Source organism: Heterodontus francisci, chromosome 11 (assembly GCF_036365525.1).
Source record: "Heterodontus francisci isolate sHetFra1 chromosome 11, sHetFra1.hap1, whole genome shotgun sequence".
In the NCBI taxonomy this organism is placed as follows: Eukaryota; Metazoa; Chordata; class Chondrichthyes; order Heterodontiformes; family Heterodontidae; genus Heterodontus; species Heterodontus francisci.
In genome coordinates this window covers 88560850-88584478 of record NC_090381.1, presented here as the reverse complement: position 1 = coordinate 88584478, position 23629 = coordinate 88560850, and the positions used below count along the sequence as shown (strand labels likewise).

Here is a 23629-nt window from a genome sequence, read left to right as displayed (position 1 = left end):
CAACCACTCTCCTGTCCTCATCAATTACTACTCTAAAAGTTGGATGTAGATTGAGAATAAGATGTAACATGCAGCCTTGCACAGGACTATTCCACTCTATTATTCATGTGCTGGTCCTGTCATCTCCAGACTCTGCAAAAATTGTCAACAACAGCATTTTCTGGAATGATCTTTATCCAGGCTAGATTCAGCTGGATTTCACAATCACTCCTGGAATAAAAACATGGACCTTATTGGACTGATTGAACCTGTGCAAAATGAACTAGGGTTCATTTTTTTGGTGGAGGGGTGGAGGGGGGGCGGGGGGGAGTCTAATCCTTTATCTGCATTTACTGCAAGCTTTCAGTTCTATGCGAAATTATTTTCCACTGTCCCTGGCTGAAAAATGCTGTAAGAAATATTATTAATTCTACCCATGTAATTTTCTGTCCTGTATATTTTTTTCTTGAAATTGAATCTGTGACTATGTTGCTCCAGTCCTTCAGCATCATGAATCGGTTCGTCATATTAGTGACCTGCATTCAGCTCTTTAACTCGCCGGTTCCTGCTTATCGCCAAGTTGTCACCTTCTCTGCAATTCCTTGTGATGCAATGGGAGCAGTAAATGCTGCTGACCTTGCAGTTAATTACATCAATGGTGCTCGAAGAAAGGGATACAAGTACAGACTGAATAGGATCAACAATGCCCAGGAAAAGCAGGTGAGGTGAAGATTTACACAAGGAAGGGAGGTAATAAGTCTATAGCTATGGAAATATTGCTCAGATGTTTTTCAACAACCTGTGTTCAGAGGGCTCAGAAGCACATTTTCATTCTGATTCCTGTAGAAGTGTGAGTTATTCACAAAACCTTTGCTGTTCTCCTCTGGTTCAGTAACTTTACAAAATCCTAATGTGAATGTAACTTGGAGCAGGGCTAGCAGTGATTTGAAAGTTACCACAGGGAGAGTGGGACTTTGTGTTTGAAACTTGCCTCAATCAACTAGTCACGGAATAAAAAGAATTGCTTGAACTTTAACCAGGAGGGGAAAGCGGGCAAGGCCCTACACAATATGTATATTTAGGAATCTTTTCTTACCTAAATTTGACAGAGGAGCTGTGGACGAATCCCTTCCACTTCATGAGGGATGCTGGCACTGAGCTGCATCACCTGTTGCAACACCAACTGAATCCCCACATCAGAGTGTGCGCAGTGTTGCCCGTCGCTGTTTAGGTGATGGTGACCCTTACTCTCTGTCACAGGGTCATTCCAAAGTACAACAAATGACATATGTGACATCATGCAGTCCTCAAACCACTCAAAGATGTGATGGAAATGCTTTACTCCAAAAGGAACCAATTGACCCCATTCTCCTTTTCAGCACCAAAGAGCTGCTGGCTTGGTTTGGATAATAGCCTTCCCTCAGGCATCATTGACCGCATGCACCTTGTCTTACATACTCTATGTGAAGAGCTTGAAATTTATGTGAACTGGAAGGGATTGCAATCCCTGTATGTCTAGCTCATACGCAACATCAGGCATTATTTGTGTGCATTATTCAGGTTCATGCACAGTTCCCTGGCAGTTGTCATGATGTCTTTAACCTGTGCCAGGCCTCAATACCTCTCTCTTCCACCTAGACCATCAAGTGTCAACTTGGCTGCTCAGAAACAAGGGATTTTCCCTAACTCATGACTCCTGTCAGAAACCTGAGCAATGGCACTGAGGAGAATTACAGTCAGCCATGGCTCCATTAGAACTCTAACAGAATGAGCCATCCATCTTTTGAAGCAGAGGTTCCATTGTCTGAACAGTCCTGGGGGCATTTTGCTGTACAGCCCCAACAGAGTTTCCAGATTAATCATCTTCTGTTGCATGCTCTATGACATTGCACTGCAGTGGGGTCAAATCTTTAGAGACACCTGAGGAGGAAGAAGTGGACAAGAAGGAGCAAGAAGATCAGCAGGAAAATGAGGTTGCCGATGAAATGCAACGGGCATCAATCCCATCAGTTCCCTGAGTTGTGTGGCAGCAAATAATCAAGGATAAGTTTAGTTGAATAATCCCTCACCTTCCCAATGTACTAACAGTCCCTCCTCCAATCTCACTGAGGTCCTTATACCCACCATATGAGTGTCCTAAAAGTGTACACCTTCTTGGATGTTTCACTCACATCATGGCAAATAGACTTGTGTGGAGTATAAACAACAGTACAGACTAAATGGGTGAAATAGCCTGATCTGTGCTCTATATTTTGTGTTCTGTCCTCTATATTGTATGAATGTTAAGATCTATAGCTAAGTTAAGGAAAGGCAAAAACATCACGATGCCTCATCAGTCTTAATTTCATAATTACAAAAATTAAGAGCTGAGAACTAAAAATCACTATTGTGCAAATCCCTAATGCCTGCTTTTGTGCTTATTTTCTTATTCTGGGACTCGTAGGAGGTGGTTCCCCTATGGCTACAGCTTGAACTTTCACTGAGGACATTTGAGATGGCCATTTTGGTTAAGCTCATGGATCTCTGGCTGCAGAGGGCTGGACTGCAGAATGCTGCATCTCAATATTGGCTGGGGCCATCTGGCCCGGCTGCCTATTTGAAACTAATCAGGGAACTGGCCGAGAGACTGGCAAGGGAATCAGGCATCCCATGGTGCTGACCCTCAGCGCTCACACTGCTCTGAGCAGGAGTAGTGTGACATTCTTGAAGCCCCTATCCACATTATCCTTCAAGCCCAAGGAAATGCTCAAATCCAGGGTCAAGATGGCAGCACTCCCATTGCAGCTGCCATTGGAGTCCATTGCTGTGGGCCACACAGCATTGTTCATAGAACTAACCCTTGCTCCATGGTTGACTGTATAGCCCTGTGCAAAGATAAATGGCCAGGTAATCTATTTTAGTGATGCTGGTTGAGGGATAAATATTGACCAGGACACCAGGGAGAACTCTCCTGCTCTTCTTCAAGTGGGATCATGGGATCTTTTGTGTCTACCTGAGAGGACAGGTAGGGCCTTGGTTGAACATTTCATCTGAAAGATGACACCTCTGACTTTAGAGAATTCCTCAAAAAAGCACTCAAGTGACAGCCTAGCTATTGTGCTCAAGTCTCTAAAGTGGGACTTGAACCCACAGCCTTCTGACTCAGAGTCAAGTAAATACTGATGAGTCAAGGCGGATGCCTAAAAAATATAAACCATTCTGTACCACAGTAAAGTAAGTAATAGGAAGGAAAGTAACATCAAAAGTTTTGGTTTGGTTTATTTATTTCAGTTTCTTAAATGATTTCAGGAGCAGTATGAGTTCAGCTATTATTTGGAGTTTGAAGTTTTTGAAACCAGATGTCATGTCAGGAGCTCCAAACCATTGAAAAGGTGTGAAATCCGACCATTTCACTTGATGGTAAAGAACTAATCAATTACATTATCTTCTCTCAGATTCTTACTGAATATTAAACATTTTAAAGGTGTCTCAGAATCAGGCTGGTTATTATTTTTGTTTAACAACTTTCAATATAAAGGCTACCTATATCATCAGATCTGATGAAGGGTTATACTTAGCTGAATGCCAATAATCTGTCTTTTTATAGATGTTGAGTGATCACTGTGTATTTCCTGCATTCTGCATTTTATTTCAGAATTAGAGTATTTACTTTTTAAATGTAAGAGCTATGGGCTGTTTGACACAGTTGGCTAGTTGTGTGGAGCATAATGTGAAGTTTATTAGTGGTTGTTGTAGTGTACATGCAAGGGTCATTGGGTTGATTCTTATCATGTAGATATGAGGGCTATTAGACTAAATGTTGTAGCGGAGATGTGAGGTTTATGTGCTGGTTGTCATGGTGTACCACAGTAGGTTATTAAACTAGTTGTAGTTTGGGTGTGATGGTTAATGGACTAGTTACTGTGGTGTAAATGTGAGCGTTATTGGATCAGTTGTAGAATCACAGAATCTTACAGCGCAGAGGAAGGAGGCCATTTGGCCTGTTGTACTGTGCCAGTTCTTTAAAAAATGCTGTCCAATTTAGCCCCACACCTCAGCGTTTTCCCCCATAACCCTGCAAATTAGTCCCCGTCACGTACATGTCCAGTTGCTTTTTGGTATAGTGTAGACGTGAGAGCTATTGGATTAGTTGTAGAGTCATGGAATTATAGAATCTTACAGTACAAAAGTAATTCGGCCCATCATGCATGTGCCAGCGTTTTGAAAGAACTCTCCATTTTAGTCTCTGCAAATTAGTCCTCTTCAGGTACATTTCCAATTACCTTTTGGTGGAGTGTAGTTGCGAGGTTTATTCAACTAATTGCTGTTGTGTGGACGTGATAGTGATTGGGCATGTAATTGTAGAGTTGGTGTGAAGGTTATTGGACTGGGTGCTATATTAAAGGTGTGAAGGTCATTGGAGTAGTTGCTATAGTGTTAATGTCAGGGTTATCTAACTGGTAATTGCATTGAATGTCATGGGATTATTACAATTGTTTGTTACAGTGTGGGACTAGAGGCTAAGCAGGATGGTTATTGATATATACGTGGAGCAGTTATTGAGGCTGAGTTTAGAGCACTGTGGTCATTCCAGTTTTATGATTATCAACCCAATTATGATACAATCTGGTAGATGATTTGTTTGACAGTACTGACATTAATCAAATATTATGCTTTATGTACTTTCATTAGAAAGCATTTGGTAAATGTAAAATCATCATTCGCATCTCAAAAGGTTTCCAGAATGTGAAGGATTATCAGTGTTCGGAATACCCAGGTATAACATCTTTTCGATGGGAATAATATGCTATTACATGTGGTTTAAAATAGATGTCACCAGATAAGTCTCAGTGAATTACAGGACAGTAGTCTAATTAAAGAGGTTCCGATCATGGCAAAATCCCAAGAGAGTGAAGTGTGAGCCATTAAAACCTTGAACTTTCACCTTTGGGACCTGATTTGCAATCCAGACCAGACTTACTGGATTGAAATGTGTTCTCTGATAGCTGAAAGGATCCAAACTGAAATGGATTTTTAGGTACAAGCTCAGAGAACAAAATTGTTTTTGAAGTGTCTGGCAAACCTTTGCTTGTTTTGAAAAAAGCATTTCGAGGTAGATTGTAATACATGACACATACACAATACATAATACATCTATTTGGTCTTCCTAGTCAAAAAGATTTGCCAAAAGTCCTCAAAAGTTTAATCTGGTGTGAGTAGCAGACATCCCTCAATTTGAACATTATTAGCATGTCAGCCCATGCCAGTACGGACACATCTTGAGTGCCCACGATCGGGATGGTGGTAGGAAAAGCTTTCCAATTACTCATACTTCCAGTACTTTTTTGTGGGTCCAGGTCAGGCCTGAGCCACCATGTGAACTCCACTGACGTGACTTATATCGTGGATAGTTATATATAGTGGACCCTTAGGCCGAAGAAATTTCTGATGTTGGAATTCTCTAAACTACGCCCCACCTCCTCTGATGCCAGGGGCCATAATTAGGCCGGAGGAAATTCTGAAAGATTTATTTCCGTGACAAAATCAGAAGGGTTGGGGCAGATCTAGCATTTCTAAGTTGTGCCTAAATTTTGGACTTTGATGCATTGGAATTTGTTTTTAACCTGTCACTGCTTTAAACATGAACAGGTTTTTGTGTTTTTGTTTCAGTGGAAAATCCATGCCAAGGATGCATTTACATGATACCATTGAACAGCAGAGATGTGGATCGTGCTGTTCAGGTTGCTATTCAAAAATATAACAGCGAGAGCAATGATACCAATTATTTTTCACTTTTTAATATCACAAGAACTTTAAGAAAGGTAAGTCTCTTTCCATAATCAAGTGGTGTAGCAGAGAAAGCCTACATATCTTCAAGATCTTAAAGTGATATGTCCCTATTCACTTTGCAACGGAATTCAGAATTACTTTAAAGAAAACAGTGTGTAATTTGTCATTAATCAGCTCTGGGACCTCCAGCCAATACCAATTTTTTAGATATGAAAACAAGAAATACTGGAAATACTCAGCAGGTCTGGCAGCATCTGTGGAGACAGAAACAGAGTTAACGTTTCAGGTCAGTGACCCTTCATCAGAACAGTTCTGCCACAGAGAACTTAAATGAGGATCTCAATGGGATGGGCATAGAGGACAGCATTGATGGGCATGCATACTGAGATGCTGGGTGCATTGGCTGGCCTTTTAAAAAATTATTTCATGGGATATGGGCATCACTGGCAAGACCAGCATTTTTTTCCCATCCCTAATTGCCATTGACAACTGAGTGGCTTGCTAAGTCATTTCAGAGGGCAGTGGTTCTGAGTCACACCTAGGCCAGGATGGCAATGAAACAGATGTGTTTTCAACAACAACCGATGATAGTTTCACGGCACCATCACTGAGACTAGCCATCAATTCCAGATTTTATTATATTCATTGAATTATTTATTAATTAATAAATTGAATTCAAATTCCACCAGCTGCCCCAGGGCATTAGCCTGGGCCTCTAGATCACTAGTTCACTGACATTAGCACGACGCCACTGTCTCCCTGCCAGACAGCCTCCTGTTGCTGTCAAAGAGCATGGAGAAGTCTGACTATTAAGTTGGCAGAGGGCATAGCACAGAGCCTCCCCTCTCTGCAGCCTCAGCTCAATCTCCCCTGTCATGCTGCAGACCCTGACATACTACCACTGCTGCCTGTTGTAGCCATTGTGTAGATAGGTTGTCAAATCTGCTGTCCTCTGTGCCAGGACAGAGCACCATTCTCTGGCAAATTGAGGAACTCCAAAAACATTCCCGATTACTTCCAGATACATTGCAATAGCAAAATTTCTTAAAAATCACTTAACCTGAAATTTGGGTGCCTGGTCCTTTAAGGAACGCGAGTTCAGGGCTCATCTTGCATCCATGCACCAGTTGTTTGCAGAGTGATTTATGAAGATGTTGCCTGGACCTGCATGGTCCAAATTTGGTATCCTGGCATCACATTAGTTGGTTGGGTTGTGTGACGTCAGGATAGCGTTGAAGTCCAGCCTTCTGACACACACTGGGGATGCCCTGTGTGCACCCTTTTCATGATGGAACATTGCATGAGCTAAGCAGGAAGCAGCTGGCAGCACCAAAGGAATGAATTTCTCATCCCTAAGCTATTTTCATCAGCCACTTCCTGTCGCAAGTTCCACATTCTAACCACTCTTTGAGTGAAGAAATTTCTCCTTAATTCCCCATTGGATTTATTAGTAACTCTATTGTGTTTATAGCCTCTAGCTTTGTTGCAGTGTTTTGCTTCTTGCCTTTCTATGGGTTATGTGATGTACAGAATGATGTCTTCCTGAGCCAGTGGAGGTGTTGGAAGATTTTGATAAGTCATATTCCTGAACCAGCCACTTTCCTTGGGAGCCAATATCATATTTTTATGATAAAGCAATACACTGTCCTCAAGCTCACTTGGATCAGAGGTGTATCTCTATTAGGAGACAATGCCTCTTTAATCATCCTCTGAATTCAGCCCCTATTATGACTATAGACTAGTCTCATGAGTCTCCTGGTCAAACTTTTGGTTTAACTTGAATGATTCTGTAATGAATTCTCTGATGCAACATAAATGAGATGCGTGGAGTCCAGTTATGCTGAAGATCATAGACAGATTATTAATAGCTAACGTAGTATGTACAGTTCAGAACAAACTATTTACAGAACCTTACTCTGGGTGTTACAGTTGCAGAGTGACCCTGGCTTGGAGTCACATGACTGCATCCTGGTACTTTGCTTATTAGCATACTGAGCTCTTAAAGGGACATCACTTTTAAAGGCAATCATACAACAGATTCAGTAGAAACATAGGGGTTATATTTCCATTGGAGGTCTGCCAGTCATCCAGAAGATCCAGGCAATCCCTGGAGAAATAGCAGAAATGCTATACTTGCAGATTTCATGCCAAAATTACAGTAGACGATTCAGAGAAACTCTGAGGAACTTCAACCTGTATATTTTGAAATTTTGCGACAAATCTGATATTTCTCAGTTTTTTTGCAGTGGAGGGAATGATTGCTCTATTTGTAGTGGCATTGTACTGATTTGCTGAAGACGCCTTTTAGTTGGCATTTTTGCAAAATTGTGATGATGTTCAAAATATACTGAAAATTCCGTGAAAACAGTATTATGCTGACTAATTAGTCATTTATAGAAAAATTGGGGCTAATTTTCACCTTCAATGCCAAACAGGAATGGAATGGTAATAATTGCAGTGAGGACACTTACTGCCCTGATCTTGTGATACTTTGGTGGGTACCTTTGGGGTCTTATGTCATCAGTAGGACTCCAATGCTGTTTTGAAGTGCCACTTATTGGAGTGTATACTGTGCTGCACATGCATGCCCATTTTTACTTGGCACAGAGTAGCATAACCAGTTAAAAGGACCACTGCAGGCTATTCTACAAAGCTCACAGGTAAGTTTTTAAAATTATTTTTATTGCATCAGGAGATACGTTAATGTCCAATGAAAATCAACCTAATGCTTGACCCACAACAAACAGCCCTTCCCCATTTTAATTTCCAAAAGTAACATTCACGCCACACAAGTGCCAGGCAATGACCATCTCAAACAAGAGAGAATCTAACCATTTCCCCTTGACATTCAATGGCATTACCATCCCCCACTATCAACATCCTGGGGGGTCACCATTGACCAGAAACTGAACTGGACCAGCCACATAAATACTGTGGCTACAAGAGCAGGTCAGAGGCTAGCAATTCTGCGGTAACATACTTTCTGACTCCTCAATGCCTGTCCATCATCTACAAGGCACAAGTCTGAGTGTGATAGAATACTCTCCACTTGTCTGTATGAGTGCAGCTCCAACACTCAGGAAACTTGACACCATCCAGGACAAAGAAGCCCACTTGATTGGCACTCCATCCAACACCTTCCACATTCACTCCCTCCAAAACTGTTGCACAGTGGCAGCAGTGTGTACCATCTACAAGATGCACTGCAGCAACTCACCAAGGCTCCTTCGACAGCACCTTTCAAACCCACAACCTCTACCACCTCGAAGGACAGGGGCAGTAGACGGGGGGGAACACCACCAGTTGCAAGTTCTCCTCCAAGCCACACACCATCCTGACCTGGATCTATATCGCTGTCGCTTCACTGTCGCTGGTTCAAAATCCTGGAACTCCCTCCATAACAGCACTGTGTTGTACCGACACCAGATGGACTGCAGTGGTCCAAGAAGGCAGCTCACCACCACCTTCTCAAGGACAATTAGGGATGGGCAATAAATGCTGGCCTTACCAGCGACACTCACATCCCATGAAATTAATAATAATAAAAAATCACCCTCAGCACCACGGGCGAGATGCCAGATTTCCTGCCCGCTCTGATTGGTGAACATGCCTCCCACCGGATGGAAGCGGTCACACAATATCTGTCCCTTAACTCCCTACAGGTAAAGGGTTAACAAAGTGGCATTAAACTGGAGATCAAGAGCAATATCCTTCTCTTGGGTTACAAGTATCATTGGGTTTCCCTCAGGGACTGGGTTTGCTATTCTTGACTCGGCTATCAGAAGCTTATGGGTAGCCTAGGAGAGGAGAGGAAAGACAATATACCATTAAATAAATAAACAACTTCCTGTGTGTTTCAGTCTGTATCAAGCCAGAGGATATTAGTGGAATTTGTTATCCAGGAAACTAATTGCTTCAAAGATGACTTCACAGTAGTACTTTCAGCCTGTGTTCCAAAACCTCATGAATTTGCAGTAAGTATTGTTGGAACAACAGCTTTATACATAGAATTACATAGAATATACAGCGGAGAAACACCCCAACTAGTCTGTGATAGTGTTTCTACTCCACGGGAGTCTCCTCCCATTCTATCTACCACATCTCAGTCTTGCAGCATACCTTTCTATTCCCTTTCATAGAATGGTTACAGCACAGAAGGAGGTCATTCTGCCTATTGTGGCTCTAGAGCTACTCAGCTAGTTCTACTCCCCTGCCTTTTCCCTGTAGTCCTGCAAATTTTTTCTCTACAGATAATTATCCAATTCCCCTTTGAAAGCCACGATTGAATCTGCCTCTACCACAGTCTCAGGCAATGCAATCCAGATCCTAACCAGTCACTGAGTAATAAAGTTTTTCTTCATGTTGCCATTGCTTCTTTTGTCATTCACCTTGTCGATGCTCTCTGACCTTTCTGCCAATGGGAACAGCTTCTTTCTATCTACTCTGTCCAGACCCCCTCATGATTTTGAACACTTCTCATAAATGAGTCTTGTTTCCTTTAGAAAGCATCTAAACTATTTGCCTCAACCACTTCCAATGGTAGTGAGTTCCACATTCTAACTACTCGCTGAATAAATAAATTTCTCCTCATTTCACTATTGGATTTATTAATAACTATCTTGTATTCATGGTCTCTAAGTTTTAGATTCTCTCGAAAGTGGAAACATTCTTTGACCAACTCATTCATAATATAATGAGTTACATTTATGTAATGCCTTTCACATAGCAAAACGACTCAAGGTGGCTTTAACCAGGGCAGTCCAACAGGAATAGAAGGCAAGATAGGGGTTGTGACTGCAAACACATCCACTGGTATGTTTTGGTGACTTTTGAAGTTGATGGGAGATGTAGAAACGTGAAAAGGTTTAAGAAGAGAATATAGAGTGCAGAGTCACAGTGGCAGAAGGATGTGAAACTGAAGAAGGATGACAGAAAACCAGATTTGGAAAAATGGATGTTATGCACTAGGATGTGAGGCTGAAGAACATTGGGGAGGAAGGGTGAGGCAAGACTATTGAGGGATTTAAAACTGAGAAACTGGACTTTGCAATCAATGCACTGGGAGGTACCAGAGTTTAGGAAAGTCAGGGGTGATGGGTGTATGGGAATTTCCTTGGGGTAGGATATGGATTGTAAATGAGGTGGACTTTCTGCAGGGTGGAGCTGGTGAGGTGAGCTTTGAATAACTAAGCCTTCACATGATGATGGCGTGGATAAATGTTTCAGGTGAGAGCAGGTAGGAATATAGATGGGCAATATTCTGGCGATGACAGTAAGTAGTATTAAGGATGGACCTGATGTGAGATTTTGGAGCTCAGCTTAGCCAAACATGACTCAGAGATTGTGCAACTTCAGGGTCAGTCTGCATGAATAGCCAAGGATGGACATGGAATTGTTACTGGAGGCACGCGGTTTCTAGTGGGAGCTAAACAGGATTCCTTTGTCTTTCTGATGCTGAGCTGAAGAAAGTTCAGGCAGCCAGTCAGAGAGCATGAAGTCCTATGTGGTTGTGGAGAGGTATAGTTGTGCATCCTTGTAAATAGGTTAGGAGTAAGTGGTGACCAAGAAGTGAACTTTGGAGTATGTTGGAGGTGACTATTGATGCCTGTTTTGAAGATTTTGGACAAGAGATGCAGGGGGAATGTGAGGAAGAACTTTTTTACACAGCGAGTGGTAATGACCTGGAACTTGCTGCCCATGAGGATGGTGGAAGCAGAGACAATCAATGATTTCAAAAGGAAATTGAATGGGCACTTGAAGGAAATAAAATTGCAGGGCTACAGGGATTGAGTGGGGGTGTGGGACTGATTGGATTGCTCTGCGGAGAGCCAGCACGGACTCAATCGGCCAGATGGCCTCCTTCTATTCCATAAAAGATTCTGCCATGTAGCTTTTATTTTTGAGATTTTGCCATAATCCATTATTTGGCTTTTTGTATAGTTAACTTCCTGGTTTATATAAATTATCAGTGTAAAGTTTTACAAGCCTGGGATCCAGTGTCCCCTTGTTTTCTCTCATGTACATGTGGAACTCCAAATAAAAGCAGTAAAGCAGTAACTTTCCGCAGGGCTTTTCCATCCATTTATGTCATTTTCGCAGGGGCTTTTGTTGTTCTTGTGCCAATGTTACGGCAGATGAATGAGAAAACCCCCTCAATATCTATGGGATTGGTAGAATAAATTGGATTCCTACAGTACCAGTTTCATACCAGTAGAGGGAGCATTTCCATAACTTTGATATTTTTAGTGGTCGGAATCAAAAAGAGAGCAAATGCTTGAAATTGGAAATAACAAGAAATGCTTGGAATATATAAACCACCCATCAGTATCAGAAAACAGAAGAGACAGGTAATGTTCTTGAATATGATCATACATTATATGTTTAAAATCATTACTGAGAGACTGAGGATAGATTTTGTCACACAGAATGTTTCTGGAGTATGGAATGGGAAGAATGGATAAATAACACTGACACGATGAATGAAATGGACTGCTGTGCTGTAAACTTCTATAATCCTGTTAGAATTGTGAAAAAAGGACAACCCTTTTATAGACTGAGCAAAGCAAAGAGGGCAAAGAAGATAGCTAATATACAAAAGTACAGATTTGTCCCAAACATAGCAATGCACACCTCAGGAACTATATCTCATCTTCCTCCTGAACACTTTGTGGCCTTTTGGCCTGTGTGTTGGCTTAAACAACTTCTAAACTTAATTGTCTCCTCCATTGCCTTGCTGGTTACTTCCATTCATATTCTGCTCTGTACCTTTCTATTTGGAATGTATTTACACCCCTTTTGTCTATCTAATCTCACTCAAGGACTTGAGCATATAAGTCAAAGTTGACACTCCAGTGCAATACTGAGGGAGTGCTGCATTGTCTGAGTTGCCATCTTTCAGATGAGACATTAAACACAGGCCCCGTTTGCCCTCTCAGGTGGATGTAAAAGATCCCATGACACTATTTTGAAGAAGAGCAGGGAGTTATCCCTGGTGTCCCGGCCAATATTTATTCCTCAGTCAGAATCCCAAAAGAACAGGTGATCTGATCAATATCACATTGCTGTCTATTGGAGCTTGCTGAGTGCAAATTGGCTGCCATGTTTCATACATTACAACAGTGACTACACTTCAAACAAGTACTTAATTGGCTGTAAAGCACTTTGAGATGTCTGGTGACCATGAAAGCTGTTATAAAAATGCAAACCTTTCTTTTTTCTTTTCATTTTACAGTCTGATGAAGATGATCTGAACTTTTCACTTCTTTATTGCTTTTCCAAAAAACAAATCTGTTCACATCCTATTAAAATTGTTAGCATTTCTGAACTCTTGCCTGAAGACTTTGGTAATGTAAGAGCAATATTCAACGTGAGATGTCTTAAGGTAAAAATTGTCAATCCCAAGCAGTGCAGACTTATTGGACTCTGCCAGATGGAGTAAACAGGTATCACTTTACCTAATGTTAGCACAGTGTGTATGCTTCCACTAAATATGGAGGTAGAAATTAGTCATTGTCGTTTGTGTTATCAGACACAAATAACCAATTTTGCAAGGTTATGTCCTACACCTGTAGAGGCCTGAAAATCATCCAATACCATTTTGGCTTTGAATAATTTTTAGGTGTCTGGGACAGTTCGGTCAAACAGGCATTAGGCACCTTGCATATGTAATGAAACCTGTTTGAGGTTCAGGTTCCTTTTGAGAAATTAGGCTGTGCTGAGCAGGGCAAGTGTTGGGCCTATTCTGCTCAGGTTTTCCAGGTGGTGATGCAGCCTAGAAAGTGGGTGCCATCAAAAAAGAAGCAGAAGTGTTCATCCTGGCTCCACAGTGCTCCCGAGGGTTGTTGTTGACTGCTGATTAGTACATCTTCCACTCTCCCCTCCCTCCACCCCTTACCTGCCCCACCCTACACCTGCCCCCCATCCACTGGCTCTCCATACCTGAAGTTCACTGCTGGCGAGACAATTGGCCTGATATTCTTCTCCCAGAATGGGATGAATAACCTGTGGAGGAATAACAGTTGCCCGCTTCCCCCCATAAACAATGAAATGATGCCTGAGGCCCAATTTTAGCCTCCTAGTTAGTGCCTGTGTTGCCAGCACAGTGCTGGTTCAGGGCCCAATTATGGGCTCAGATGGATTTCCACCCAATTATCTGTACAAATGAGTCTTTGAGTTGGACTCTATATGAAGTAGCTAAGAACCTGACACTGAAGCTATTTCTCTCTCCCGTCACCGTCTCCACTAAAGTAAAATGTAAGGTTTTGTTTCAGGGAATAGAAGTAAAAGAGTACTATTTATTTAGCACAGATGTTTCTTTGGAACCTCAGCAAACCTTTTGTAATTTAAAAAATTTTACTCGCCTTTATTTTCCCTTTCTTCCCCCTTTCTTGACTGACACAGCAGGCTGGCGTACTAATTCAAGGCCTGTGCCATTGATGCTTTATAAGTGCCTGTAAGCAGATACATAAAGTGAACCAAGATGGCTCCCTATCAAACTTTCTTCCTCCCTGTCTCCATGTGTGGTAATCCTCACCATTAACTTGCTGCCTCTTCTCAACATCATTATTCAGATGAGAAACTCAAAAATCCTATATATTTAATGGCCACTTTGGTATATACTGAATCTAATAAAATGACAAGTGCAATAAATTTATAATCTATGATTAATTTATTTCCAAAATGTATCACAATATTCCTTCCTTTGCAGCATTTGGGTTTCTGTATGGCATCATTCGATTCTGAGAGTCCTGATGATGATGTGATTGAGGTGACCTGTGACATTTATGCAACAAAGGTAGTTGCAATGAACTGAGTCTGCATCACTCTTTTTGTTCATTCAGTCTTCACAAAAGTCCAGAATTCAGTACATTATCATTTCATTCATTAAGTGTTTCACATCTATGGTTCCTTCTTCCATTCTATAGTTTGCCTCCAACTGTGCTCTCTTTCATGTTGTGAGATTATCGAACTTTTTTTAACATCTGTGTGACTGATTTCCTTTTAATGCTGTCCTCCAGTGTTTTTCAGTTCTGTGACCCTTACAATGTAGATATTGAAACACATCTGGTTTTGGACTATAGTTCAGCTTTTTTAGTAGGATGTCCAGAAATTTCTCATGTAGGGTAGAAATTGGTCTTCATTGTGCCTGTTTTCCAGATGGAAACAGGGGTAAAAGGGACCCATTTTGGGGGAAGTGCCCAATCGGTGCCTGCTGATAAAATGATCAAGCAAGAAGGATTGGCCTTTATCAGAGTTATACATAAGGCCCCTTGCATATGGGAACTAATGCCTGTTGAAGAACCCCTCAGAAAAATTAGTTGACGATGAATGGAGCAAGTGCCAGGCCTACAATACTCAGAATTCTTCAGCGATGCCCCTGATTCCACAGTTGCCATCATCGCACCCCCTGTTGACTACTCAAAACAGCTCTTATCAAAGTCACAAATGACATCCTACGTGACTGTGATGAAAGTAAAATTTCCCTCCTTGTCCTTCTCGATGTGCTTGTAGCCTTCGAGGGGAGGTAGTGATGCAGTGGAATTATCACTGGTCTAATGAGCCAGGGTATTGTACTGGGGACATGCGTTCAAATCCCGCCATGGCAGAAAGTGGAGTTTGAATTCAATTAATAAATCTGGAATTGAAAAAGCTACTCTAATGATGACCATGAAACCATTGTCGATTTTTGTATAAACCCATCTGGTTTACTAATGCCCTTTAGGGAAGGAAATCTATTGTCCTTACCTGGTCTGGCCTACATGTGACTCCAGACTCACAGCAATGTGGTTCCATCTGAAATGACCTAGCAATCCACTCAGTTGTATCTAACCGCTACAAAGTCAATTAGGAATGAAACTGGACAGACCACCTGCCATCGACCTAGGCACCTGAAACTACAATGGTAAACTCAGCCCTGTCGACCCTGCAAAGTCCTCCTTACTAACATCTGGGCGCTTGTGCCAAAGTTGGGAGAGTTGTCCTATAGGCTAGTCAAGCAACAGCCTGACAGATTCATACTGACCAAGTCATACCTTGCAGACAATGGCCCAGACACTGCCATCACTATCCCCAGTTATGTCCTGTCCTGCCGGCTGGACAGACCATCAGAGGTGGTGGCACAGTGGTATACAGTCGGGTGGGAGTTGCCCTGGGAGTCCTCAATATTGACTATAGACTCCATGAAGTCTCATGGCATCAGGCCAAACATGGGCAAGGAAACCTCCTGCTGAGTACTGCCTACTGCTGACTGTTCCCCTCCACCCCCCACCTCAACCAGCTGATGAATCAGTACTCCTCCATGTTGAACACCACTTGGAGGAAGCACTAAGGGTGCATAATGTACTCTGGGTGGAGGACTTCAATGTCCATTACCAAGAGTAGCTCAGTAGCACTGCTGCTGACAGAGTCCTAAAGGTTATAGCTGCTAGACTGGATCTGTGGCAGGTGGTGATGGAAAGACATACTTGTCCTCACCAATCTACCTGCTGCAGATGCATCTGTCCATGACAGTATTGGTAGGAGTGACTACCGTGCAGTCCTTGTGGAGACAAAGTCCCGTCTTCACATCGAGGTTACCCTCCATTGTGTTGTGTGGCACTACCACTACGCTAAATGGGATAGATTTCGAACAGATCTGGCAATGCAAAACTAGGCATCCATGAGGCCCTGTGGGGCTGCAGCAGAATTGTACTCAACCACAATCTGTACCCTCATGACCTGGCATATCCCCCACTCTACCATTACCACCAAGCTGGGGGATCAACCCTGGTTCAATGAAGAGTGCAGAAAGGCATGCCAGGAGCAGCACCAGGCAAACCTCAAAATGAGGTTCCAACCTGGTGAAGCTATAACCCAGGACTACTTGCATGCACAACAGCAAAAGCAGCATGTGATAGACAGAGCAAAGTGATCCCACAACCAACGGATCAGATCTAAGCTCTGCAGTCCTGCCACATCCAGTTGAGAACAGTGATGGGCAATTAAACAACTAACTGGAGGAGGTGGCTCCACAAATAGCCCCAGCCTTAATGATGGGGGAGCCCAGCACATCAGTGCAAAAGATAAGGCTGAAGCATTTGCAACAAACTTCAGCCAAAAGTGACGAGTGGATGATCCATCTCGGCCTTCTCCTGAAGTCCCCAGCATCATAGATGTCAATCTTCAGCCAATTTGATTCACTCTGCGTGATAACATACTAGAATTCTTTATTAAGATGGAGAGTGAATGAGTTGATTCCGAGACTAGGGTTCTAAATTAAGGAAACTATGAAGGCATGAGGCACGAGTTGGCTATGATAGATTGGGGAACATTACTTAAAGGGTTGACAGTGGATAGGCAATGGCTAGCATTTAAAGAGCGCATGGATGAATTACAACAATTGTTCATTCCTGTCTGACGCAAAAATAAAACAGGAAGGGTGGCTCAACCATGGCTTACAAAAGAAATTAGGGATAGTATTAGATCCAAGGAGGAGAAATATAAAATGGCCAGAACAAGCAGCAAACCTGAGGATTGGGTGCAGTTTAGAATTCAGCAAAGTAGGACAAAAGGATTGATTAAGAAGGGGAAAATCGAGAGTAAGCTTGCAGAGAAACTAAAAACTGACTGTAAAAGCTTCTATAGATATGTGAAGAGAAAAAGATTAGTGAAGACAAATGTGGGTCCCTTACAGTCAGAAACAGGGAAATTTATAATGGAGAACAAAGAATTGGCAGACCAATTAAATACATACTTTGGTTCTGTCTTCACAAAGGAGGACACAAATTACCTCCCAGAAATGTTGGGGAATATAGGGTCTAGTGAGAAGGAGGAACTGTATGAAATCAGTATTAGTAGGGAAATGGTGTCAGGGAAATTGATGGGATTGAAGGCCGATAAATCCCCAGGACCTGATAATCTACATCCCAGAGTACTTAAGGAAGTGGCCCTTGAAATAGTAGATGCATTGCTGGTCATTTTTCAAAATTCTATAGATTCTGGAACAGTTCCAACAGATTGGAGGGTAGCTAATGTAACCCCACTATTTTAAAAAGGTGGCAGAGAGAAAACAGAATTATAGACCGGTTAGCCTGACATCAGTAGTGGGGAAAATGCTAGAGTCCATTATAAAAGATGTAATAGCAGAGCACTTGGAAAACAATGACATAATCGGACAAAGTCAACATGGATTTACGAAAGGGAAATCATGCTTGACAAATCTAATGGAATTTTTTGAGGATGTAACTCGGAGAATAGATAAGGGAGAACCAGTGCATGTGGTGTATTTGGACTTACAGAAGGCTTTCAATAAGGTCCCACATAAGAGATTAGCATGCAAAATTAAAGCACATGGTATTGGGGGTAAGGTAATGACATGGATAGAGAACTGGTTGGCAGACAGGAAACAAAGAGTAGGAATAAACGGGTCTTTTTCCAAGTGGCAGGCAGTGACTAGTGGGGTACCGCAGGGATCAGTGCTAGGACCCCAGCTATTCACAATATATATTAATGATATAGCTGAGGGAATTAAATGTAATATATCCAAGTTTGTAGACGACACAAAGCTGGGTGAAAGTGTGAGCTGTGAGGAGGATGCAGAGAAGCTCCAGTGTGACTTGGACAGGTTGTATGAGTGGGCAAATACATGGCAGATGCAGTATAATGTGGTAAAATGTGAGGTTATCCACATTGGTCGCAAAAACAGAAAGGCAGATTATTATCTTAACGGTGATCGATTGGGAAAGGGGGAGGTGCAGCGAGACTTGGGTGTCCTTGTGCACCAGTCGCTGAAAGTAAGCATGCAGGTGCAGCAGGCAGTTAAGAAGGCAAACGGTATGTTGGCCTTCATAGCGAGAGGATTTGAGTACAGGAGCAAGGATGTCTTGCTGGAATCATACAAGGCCTTGGTGAGATCAAATCTGGATTACTGTGTGCAGTTTTAGTCTCCTTATCTGAGGAAGGATGTTCTTGCTACGGTGCAGCGAAGGCGCACCAGACTGATTCCTGGGATGGCAGGACTGATGTATGAAGAGAGATTGGGTCGATTAGGCTTGTATTCGCTAGAGTTTAGAAGAATGAGAGAGGATCTCATAGAAACCTACAAAATTCTAACAGGACTGAACAGACTAGATGCAGGAAGGAGGTTCCGAATGGCAGGGGAGTCCAGGACCAGGGGTCACAGTCTAAGAATAAGGGGTAAGCCATTTAGGACTGAGATGAGGAGAGATTTCTACCCCCAGAGAGTGTGAACCTGTGGAATTCTCTACCACAGAAAGCAGTTAAGGCCGAATCATTAAATATATTCAAGGAAGAGTTAGATATAGTTCTTAGGGCTAAAGGGATCAAGGGATATGGGGAGAAAGCAGGAACAGGTTAGGGAGTTTGGATGATCAGCCATGATCGTATTGAAAGGCGGAGCAGACTCAAAGGGCTGAATGGCCTACTCCTGCTCCTATTTTCTATGTTTCTGTATTAAGAAACAACTGTAGGCACTGGATACTTCAAAAGCTATGGGCATCAAGGAGCCCTAGCAAAACTGTAGTCAATGTGAATCAGGGGGAAATCTCTCTGCTGGTTGGAGTCATATCTAGCGCATAGGAAGATGGTTGTGGTTGTTAGAGGTCAATCATCTCAGTTCCAGGCCATCACTGCAGGACCTCCTCAGGGTAGTGTCCAAGGCCCAACCATCTTTAGCTGCTTCATCAATGACTTTCCTTCAACCATAAGGCTAGAAGTGGGGATGTTCGCGAATGATTGCACAATGTTCAGTGCCATTTACGACTCCTCAGATACTGAAGCAGTCTGTGTAGAAATGCAGCAAGACATGGACAATATCCAGGTTTGGGCTGATAAGTGGCAAGTAACATTCGCGCCACACCATTGCCAGGCAATGACTATCTCCAACAAGAGAGAATCTAACCATTTCCCCTTGACATTCAATGGCATTACGATCACTGAATCCCCCACTATCAACATCCTGAGGGTTACCATTGACCAGAACTGAACTGAAATAGCTATATAAATACCATGGCTACAAGGACAGGTCAGAGGCTAGGAATGCTACAGTGAGTAACTCACCTCCTGACACCCCAAAGCCTGTCCACCATGTACAAGGCACAAGTCAGGAGTGTGATGGAATAGTCTCCACTTGCCTGAATGGGTGCAGCTCCAACAGCACTCAAGGAGCTTGATACCATCCAGTACAAAGCAGCCCGCTTGATTAGCACCCCATCGACAAACATTCACTCCCTCCACCACCCACTCACAGTGGCAACAATGTGTACCATCTACAAGATGCACTGCAGCAACACACCAAGGCTCCTTGATAGCACCTTCCAAACCTAGAAGGACAATGGGAACACCACCACCTGCAAGTTCCCCATCCAAGCCACACACCATCCTCACTTGGAACTATATCGCCGTTCCTTCACTGTCACTGGGTCAAAATCCTGGAACTCCCTTCTTAACAGCACTGTGGATGTATCTAACTCCACATGGACAGTAGCGGTTGAAGAAGGCAGCTCACCACCACCTTCTCAAGGGCAATTAGGGATGGGCAATAAATGCTGGCCTAGCCAGCGACGCCCAAATCCCAAGAATGAATAAAAAAACATTGCCCACACCATCCTCCTCCAACAAGTCTCCACTGTCATCCAGCTCGGTGAGACTGCTCTCACCTGGTTCCATTCTGTCTATCTAATCGTAGCCACAGAATCACTTGCAATGGCTCTTCTTCCTCTTCTTGTACAGTTACCTCTGGTGTCCCCCAAGGATCTACTCTTGGCACCCTCCTATTTCTCATCAATGTGTTGCCCCTTGGTGACATCATCTGAAAGCACAGATTTAGTTTTCACATGTACGCTGATGACACCCAGCTCTACCTCACCACCATTTCTCTCGACTCCTCCACTGTTACTAAACTATGGGGCTGCTTATCTGACATCCAGTACTGGATGAGTAGAAAATTTTCCAATTAAATATTGAGAAGACTGAAACCATCATTTTCGGTCCCCACTCCAAACTCTGTTCCCTCATTAATGACTCCAGGCCTCTCCCTGGTAACAGGCTGGGACTAAGTCAGTCTGTTTGCAACCTTGGTGTCACATTTGATCCCGAGATGAGCTTCTGACTTCAAATTCGTGCCATCACTAAGACCGCCTATTTCTACCTCCATGCCCTTGCCCGACTTCGCCCCTGTCTCAACTCATCTGCTGCTGAAACCCTCATTCAAGCCTTTCTTACCTCTAAACTTGACTATTCTAATGCACTCCTGGCTGGTCTCCCACATTACACATTCTGTAAACTTGAGGTTATTCCAAAACTCTGTTGCCAGTGTCTTAACTTGCACCAAGTCACCTATCGTCCCTGTGCTCGCTGACCTACATTGGCTCCTGGTCAAGCAACATCTTGATTTTAAAATTCTCATCCTTGTTTTCAATTCCTTCCATGGCCTTGCCTCTTTCCTATCTCTGTAATCTCCTCCAGCCTAAAGTCCTCCAAGATATCTACCCTCCTCCAATTCTGTTTTTTTTGTGCATCTCTGGCTTTAATTGTTACACCATTGGTGGCCAGGCCTTCAGTTGCCCAGGCCCTAAGCTCTGGATTACCCTCGCTACACCTCGCCACCTCTCAATCTCATTTCCTCCTTTAAGGCACTCTTTTGACCAAGCTTTTGGTCATCTGACAGAATATTTCCTTACGTGGCTCGGTGTCATATTTTGTTTTACAATGCTCCTGTGAAGTGCGTTGGGATGTTTTATTACAATTAAGGGCTATATAAATATAAGTTGTTGTTGTTCTGTCTTGAAGCCAGCTCGCAGTCCATTCTGCCACTTTCCCTTCACTCTGCATTCTCTGACCTTATTCATTAGTCTTATTTGGAGCAGCTTATCAAAGGCCTTTTGAAAATCCAGATAAGTTACATCTACTGCATTATCATTGTCTACTGTCTGTTACCTCCTCAAAAAAATTCAGTAAGGTTGGTCAAGCAAGATTTTCCCCCTTTAAATCCATGCTGACTATTCATTATATTTTTATTTTCTAGATGTTATTCTATTCTCTCCTTTAGTAGGGATTCCATTATTTTGAAAGTCAACAAGCTGATTTTTAATGTTACTGCAGGGTGTGACAGCTAGAGGACTAAGTGGGCAAGTGGAGCCTCATGAGGACAACTATCCAGATAAAGAGCAGCTTTTTAGACCCAAGCGCAAGAGATCTATTTCCAGATCCAAACGTTGGAAGATAAAATGGTCAAGGAAGAAAGATTCATCTTCATCAGAGTCATCGGAGGAACAACAAATGCGGAGCCAACGTGTACCTTTCAGACCCCCAACTATTCATTATCACAATTTCCCAAATCTCCCTCCGCATCTACACACCTGCCCAGGTCAACCCAGATATGTTCTGCGTACTCACTGGTCAAATAAGAGAGAGAGAGAAATAGAGTGAAAGAACGGATGGGGCAAACTTTCTTCTTCAGTGCCTGAGACTTGGCAGGGCAGAGGCACTTATTGTAAATTTGGGCACAAGCTGATCATGATTCTCCATCCAAATGGGGAATCTGCTCCAAAATCTCCCCTTCAACTGCAAACAAGTTAACAGAAATTGCTAGAAAACGCTCATGGTACATTCGTTGTATTGGAAACGATGTTGAAGAATTGCTCTGAATTTCTGTATTTAATTTGTCCATAGACATAAATTTCAATATGAAAAATAATTTGAAATAAGTGGCAACTATTAATATTAAATTCTTAACATTTGACATTTGGTTATCATAAAAATCTGAATATGAATTTTAATAGTGACAGAATGTTAGCTGTATTTGTACGTGTATATAGGAATTCTTTTTTCCAAAACATTGGTTCAAATAAATGTGCTGTAACCCTAACCTTTTATTTTATTGTAAATATGCCTAATTATGAAACAAATCCCACTTGTCACACTATTGCACTTACTAATTTCTCTGTTAGCAATCATCTCAAAAAATAATTGTAAAACCTTTCTTAATGCCAACCTGGAGGTAGGATTGTGGGGTAATATGCCGAGTGACAAGAAGTGAGGCCTAGCTGGAGTCTAAGCTACAACATGGGCATCTACACAACACTTGCCCAAGTATGTCCTGTCCAAAAATAGCAGGACAAATCCAACTCAGCCAATTACTGCTTCATCAATCTACTCTCGATTATCAGCAAAGTGATGGAAGGTGTCGCGCAGTGCTATCAAGTGGCACTTACTTGGCAACAACCTGCTCATCGATGCATGGTTTGAGTTCTGCCAGGGCCACTCGGCTCCAGACCTTATTACAGCCTTGATCCAAACATGGACAAAAGAGCTGAATTCCAGAGGTGAGATGAGAGTGACATCCCTTGACATCAAGGAAGCATTTGACCAAGTGTAGCATCAACGAGCCCAAACAAAATTGAAGTAATTGGGAATCAGGAGAAAACTCTTCACTGGTTGGAGTCATTGTGCCCAACAACCACAACCATCTTCCTTTGTGCCACTTAAATTGCAATATCAGGATTGCAGATTTTCACACTGGGAATAATAGCAATCTCAATTGAGGTAAACTGTTTACTGGAATTTAAGTTGACTCAGTTGCATCCCAGGTATGCGTGCCCACTGATTCATGGGAGGGCATTCCTGCTAAATCAATTAGATTCTACAGACCCTGAGAGTTGTCACTCTGAATATCGCAGAAAATGGTTCTCATTGTTCTCTGCAAACAGACGCCTAAGGCCAGAAAATGAAGAGTCAAAGAAATAGATATATTGAATTTATATAGTGTTTTACATAACCTCAGGGCATCCCCAAAGCACTTCACAGCAAATGAAGTAGTTTTGAACTGCAGGCACAATTGTAATGTAGGAAACATGGCAGCCAGTTTGCGCAAAGCAAGGTCTCA

General features: G+C 42.5%; 1 protein-coding gene across 6 annotated transcripts; it reads left to right on the top strand.

Moving 5' to 3' along the window:
* Window positions 1-358: 358 nt before the first annotated feature.
* Window positions 359-22612, top strand: LOC137374920 (antihemorrhagic factor cHLP-B-like). 6 transcript variants are annotated; one of them, XM_068041507.1, is made up of 8 exons: window positions 359-699; window positions 3268-3378; window positions 4651-4735; window positions 5629-5780; window positions 9609-9722; window positions 12980-13096; window positions 14456-14542; window positions 21847-22612. In XM_068041507.1, exons 1-8 carry the CDS (start codon window positions 466-468, stop codon window positions 22171-22173), a joined length of 1227 nt encoding a protein of 408 aa, XP_067897608.1. In that variant the 5' UTR covers window positions 359-465; the 3' UTR covers window positions 22174-22612. The 6 variants fall into 6 exon arrangements, with proteins under 6 accessions (XP_067897608.1, XP_067897607.1, XP_067897609.1 ...); XM_068041506.1 differs by having other exon boundaries at window positions 12980-13129; XM_068041508.1 differs by lacking the exon at window positions 12980-13096.
* Window positions 22613-23629: the final 1017 nt, after the last annotated feature.

Coding starts and splice junctions, on each gene's coding strand:
- LOC137374920 (XM_068041506.1), top strand. CDS start 466: ATGTTGCTCCAGTCCTTCAGCATCATGAATCGGTTCGTCATATTAGTG. Junction 9,723..12,979: donor CAAAACCTCATGAATTTGCA/GTAAGTATTGTT, acceptor TTCATTTTACAG/TCTGATGAAGATGATCTGAA. Junction 13,130..14,455: donor TCAACGTGAGATGTCTTAAG/GTAAAAATTGTC, acceptor CTTCCTTTGCAG/CATTTGGGTTTCTGTATGGC.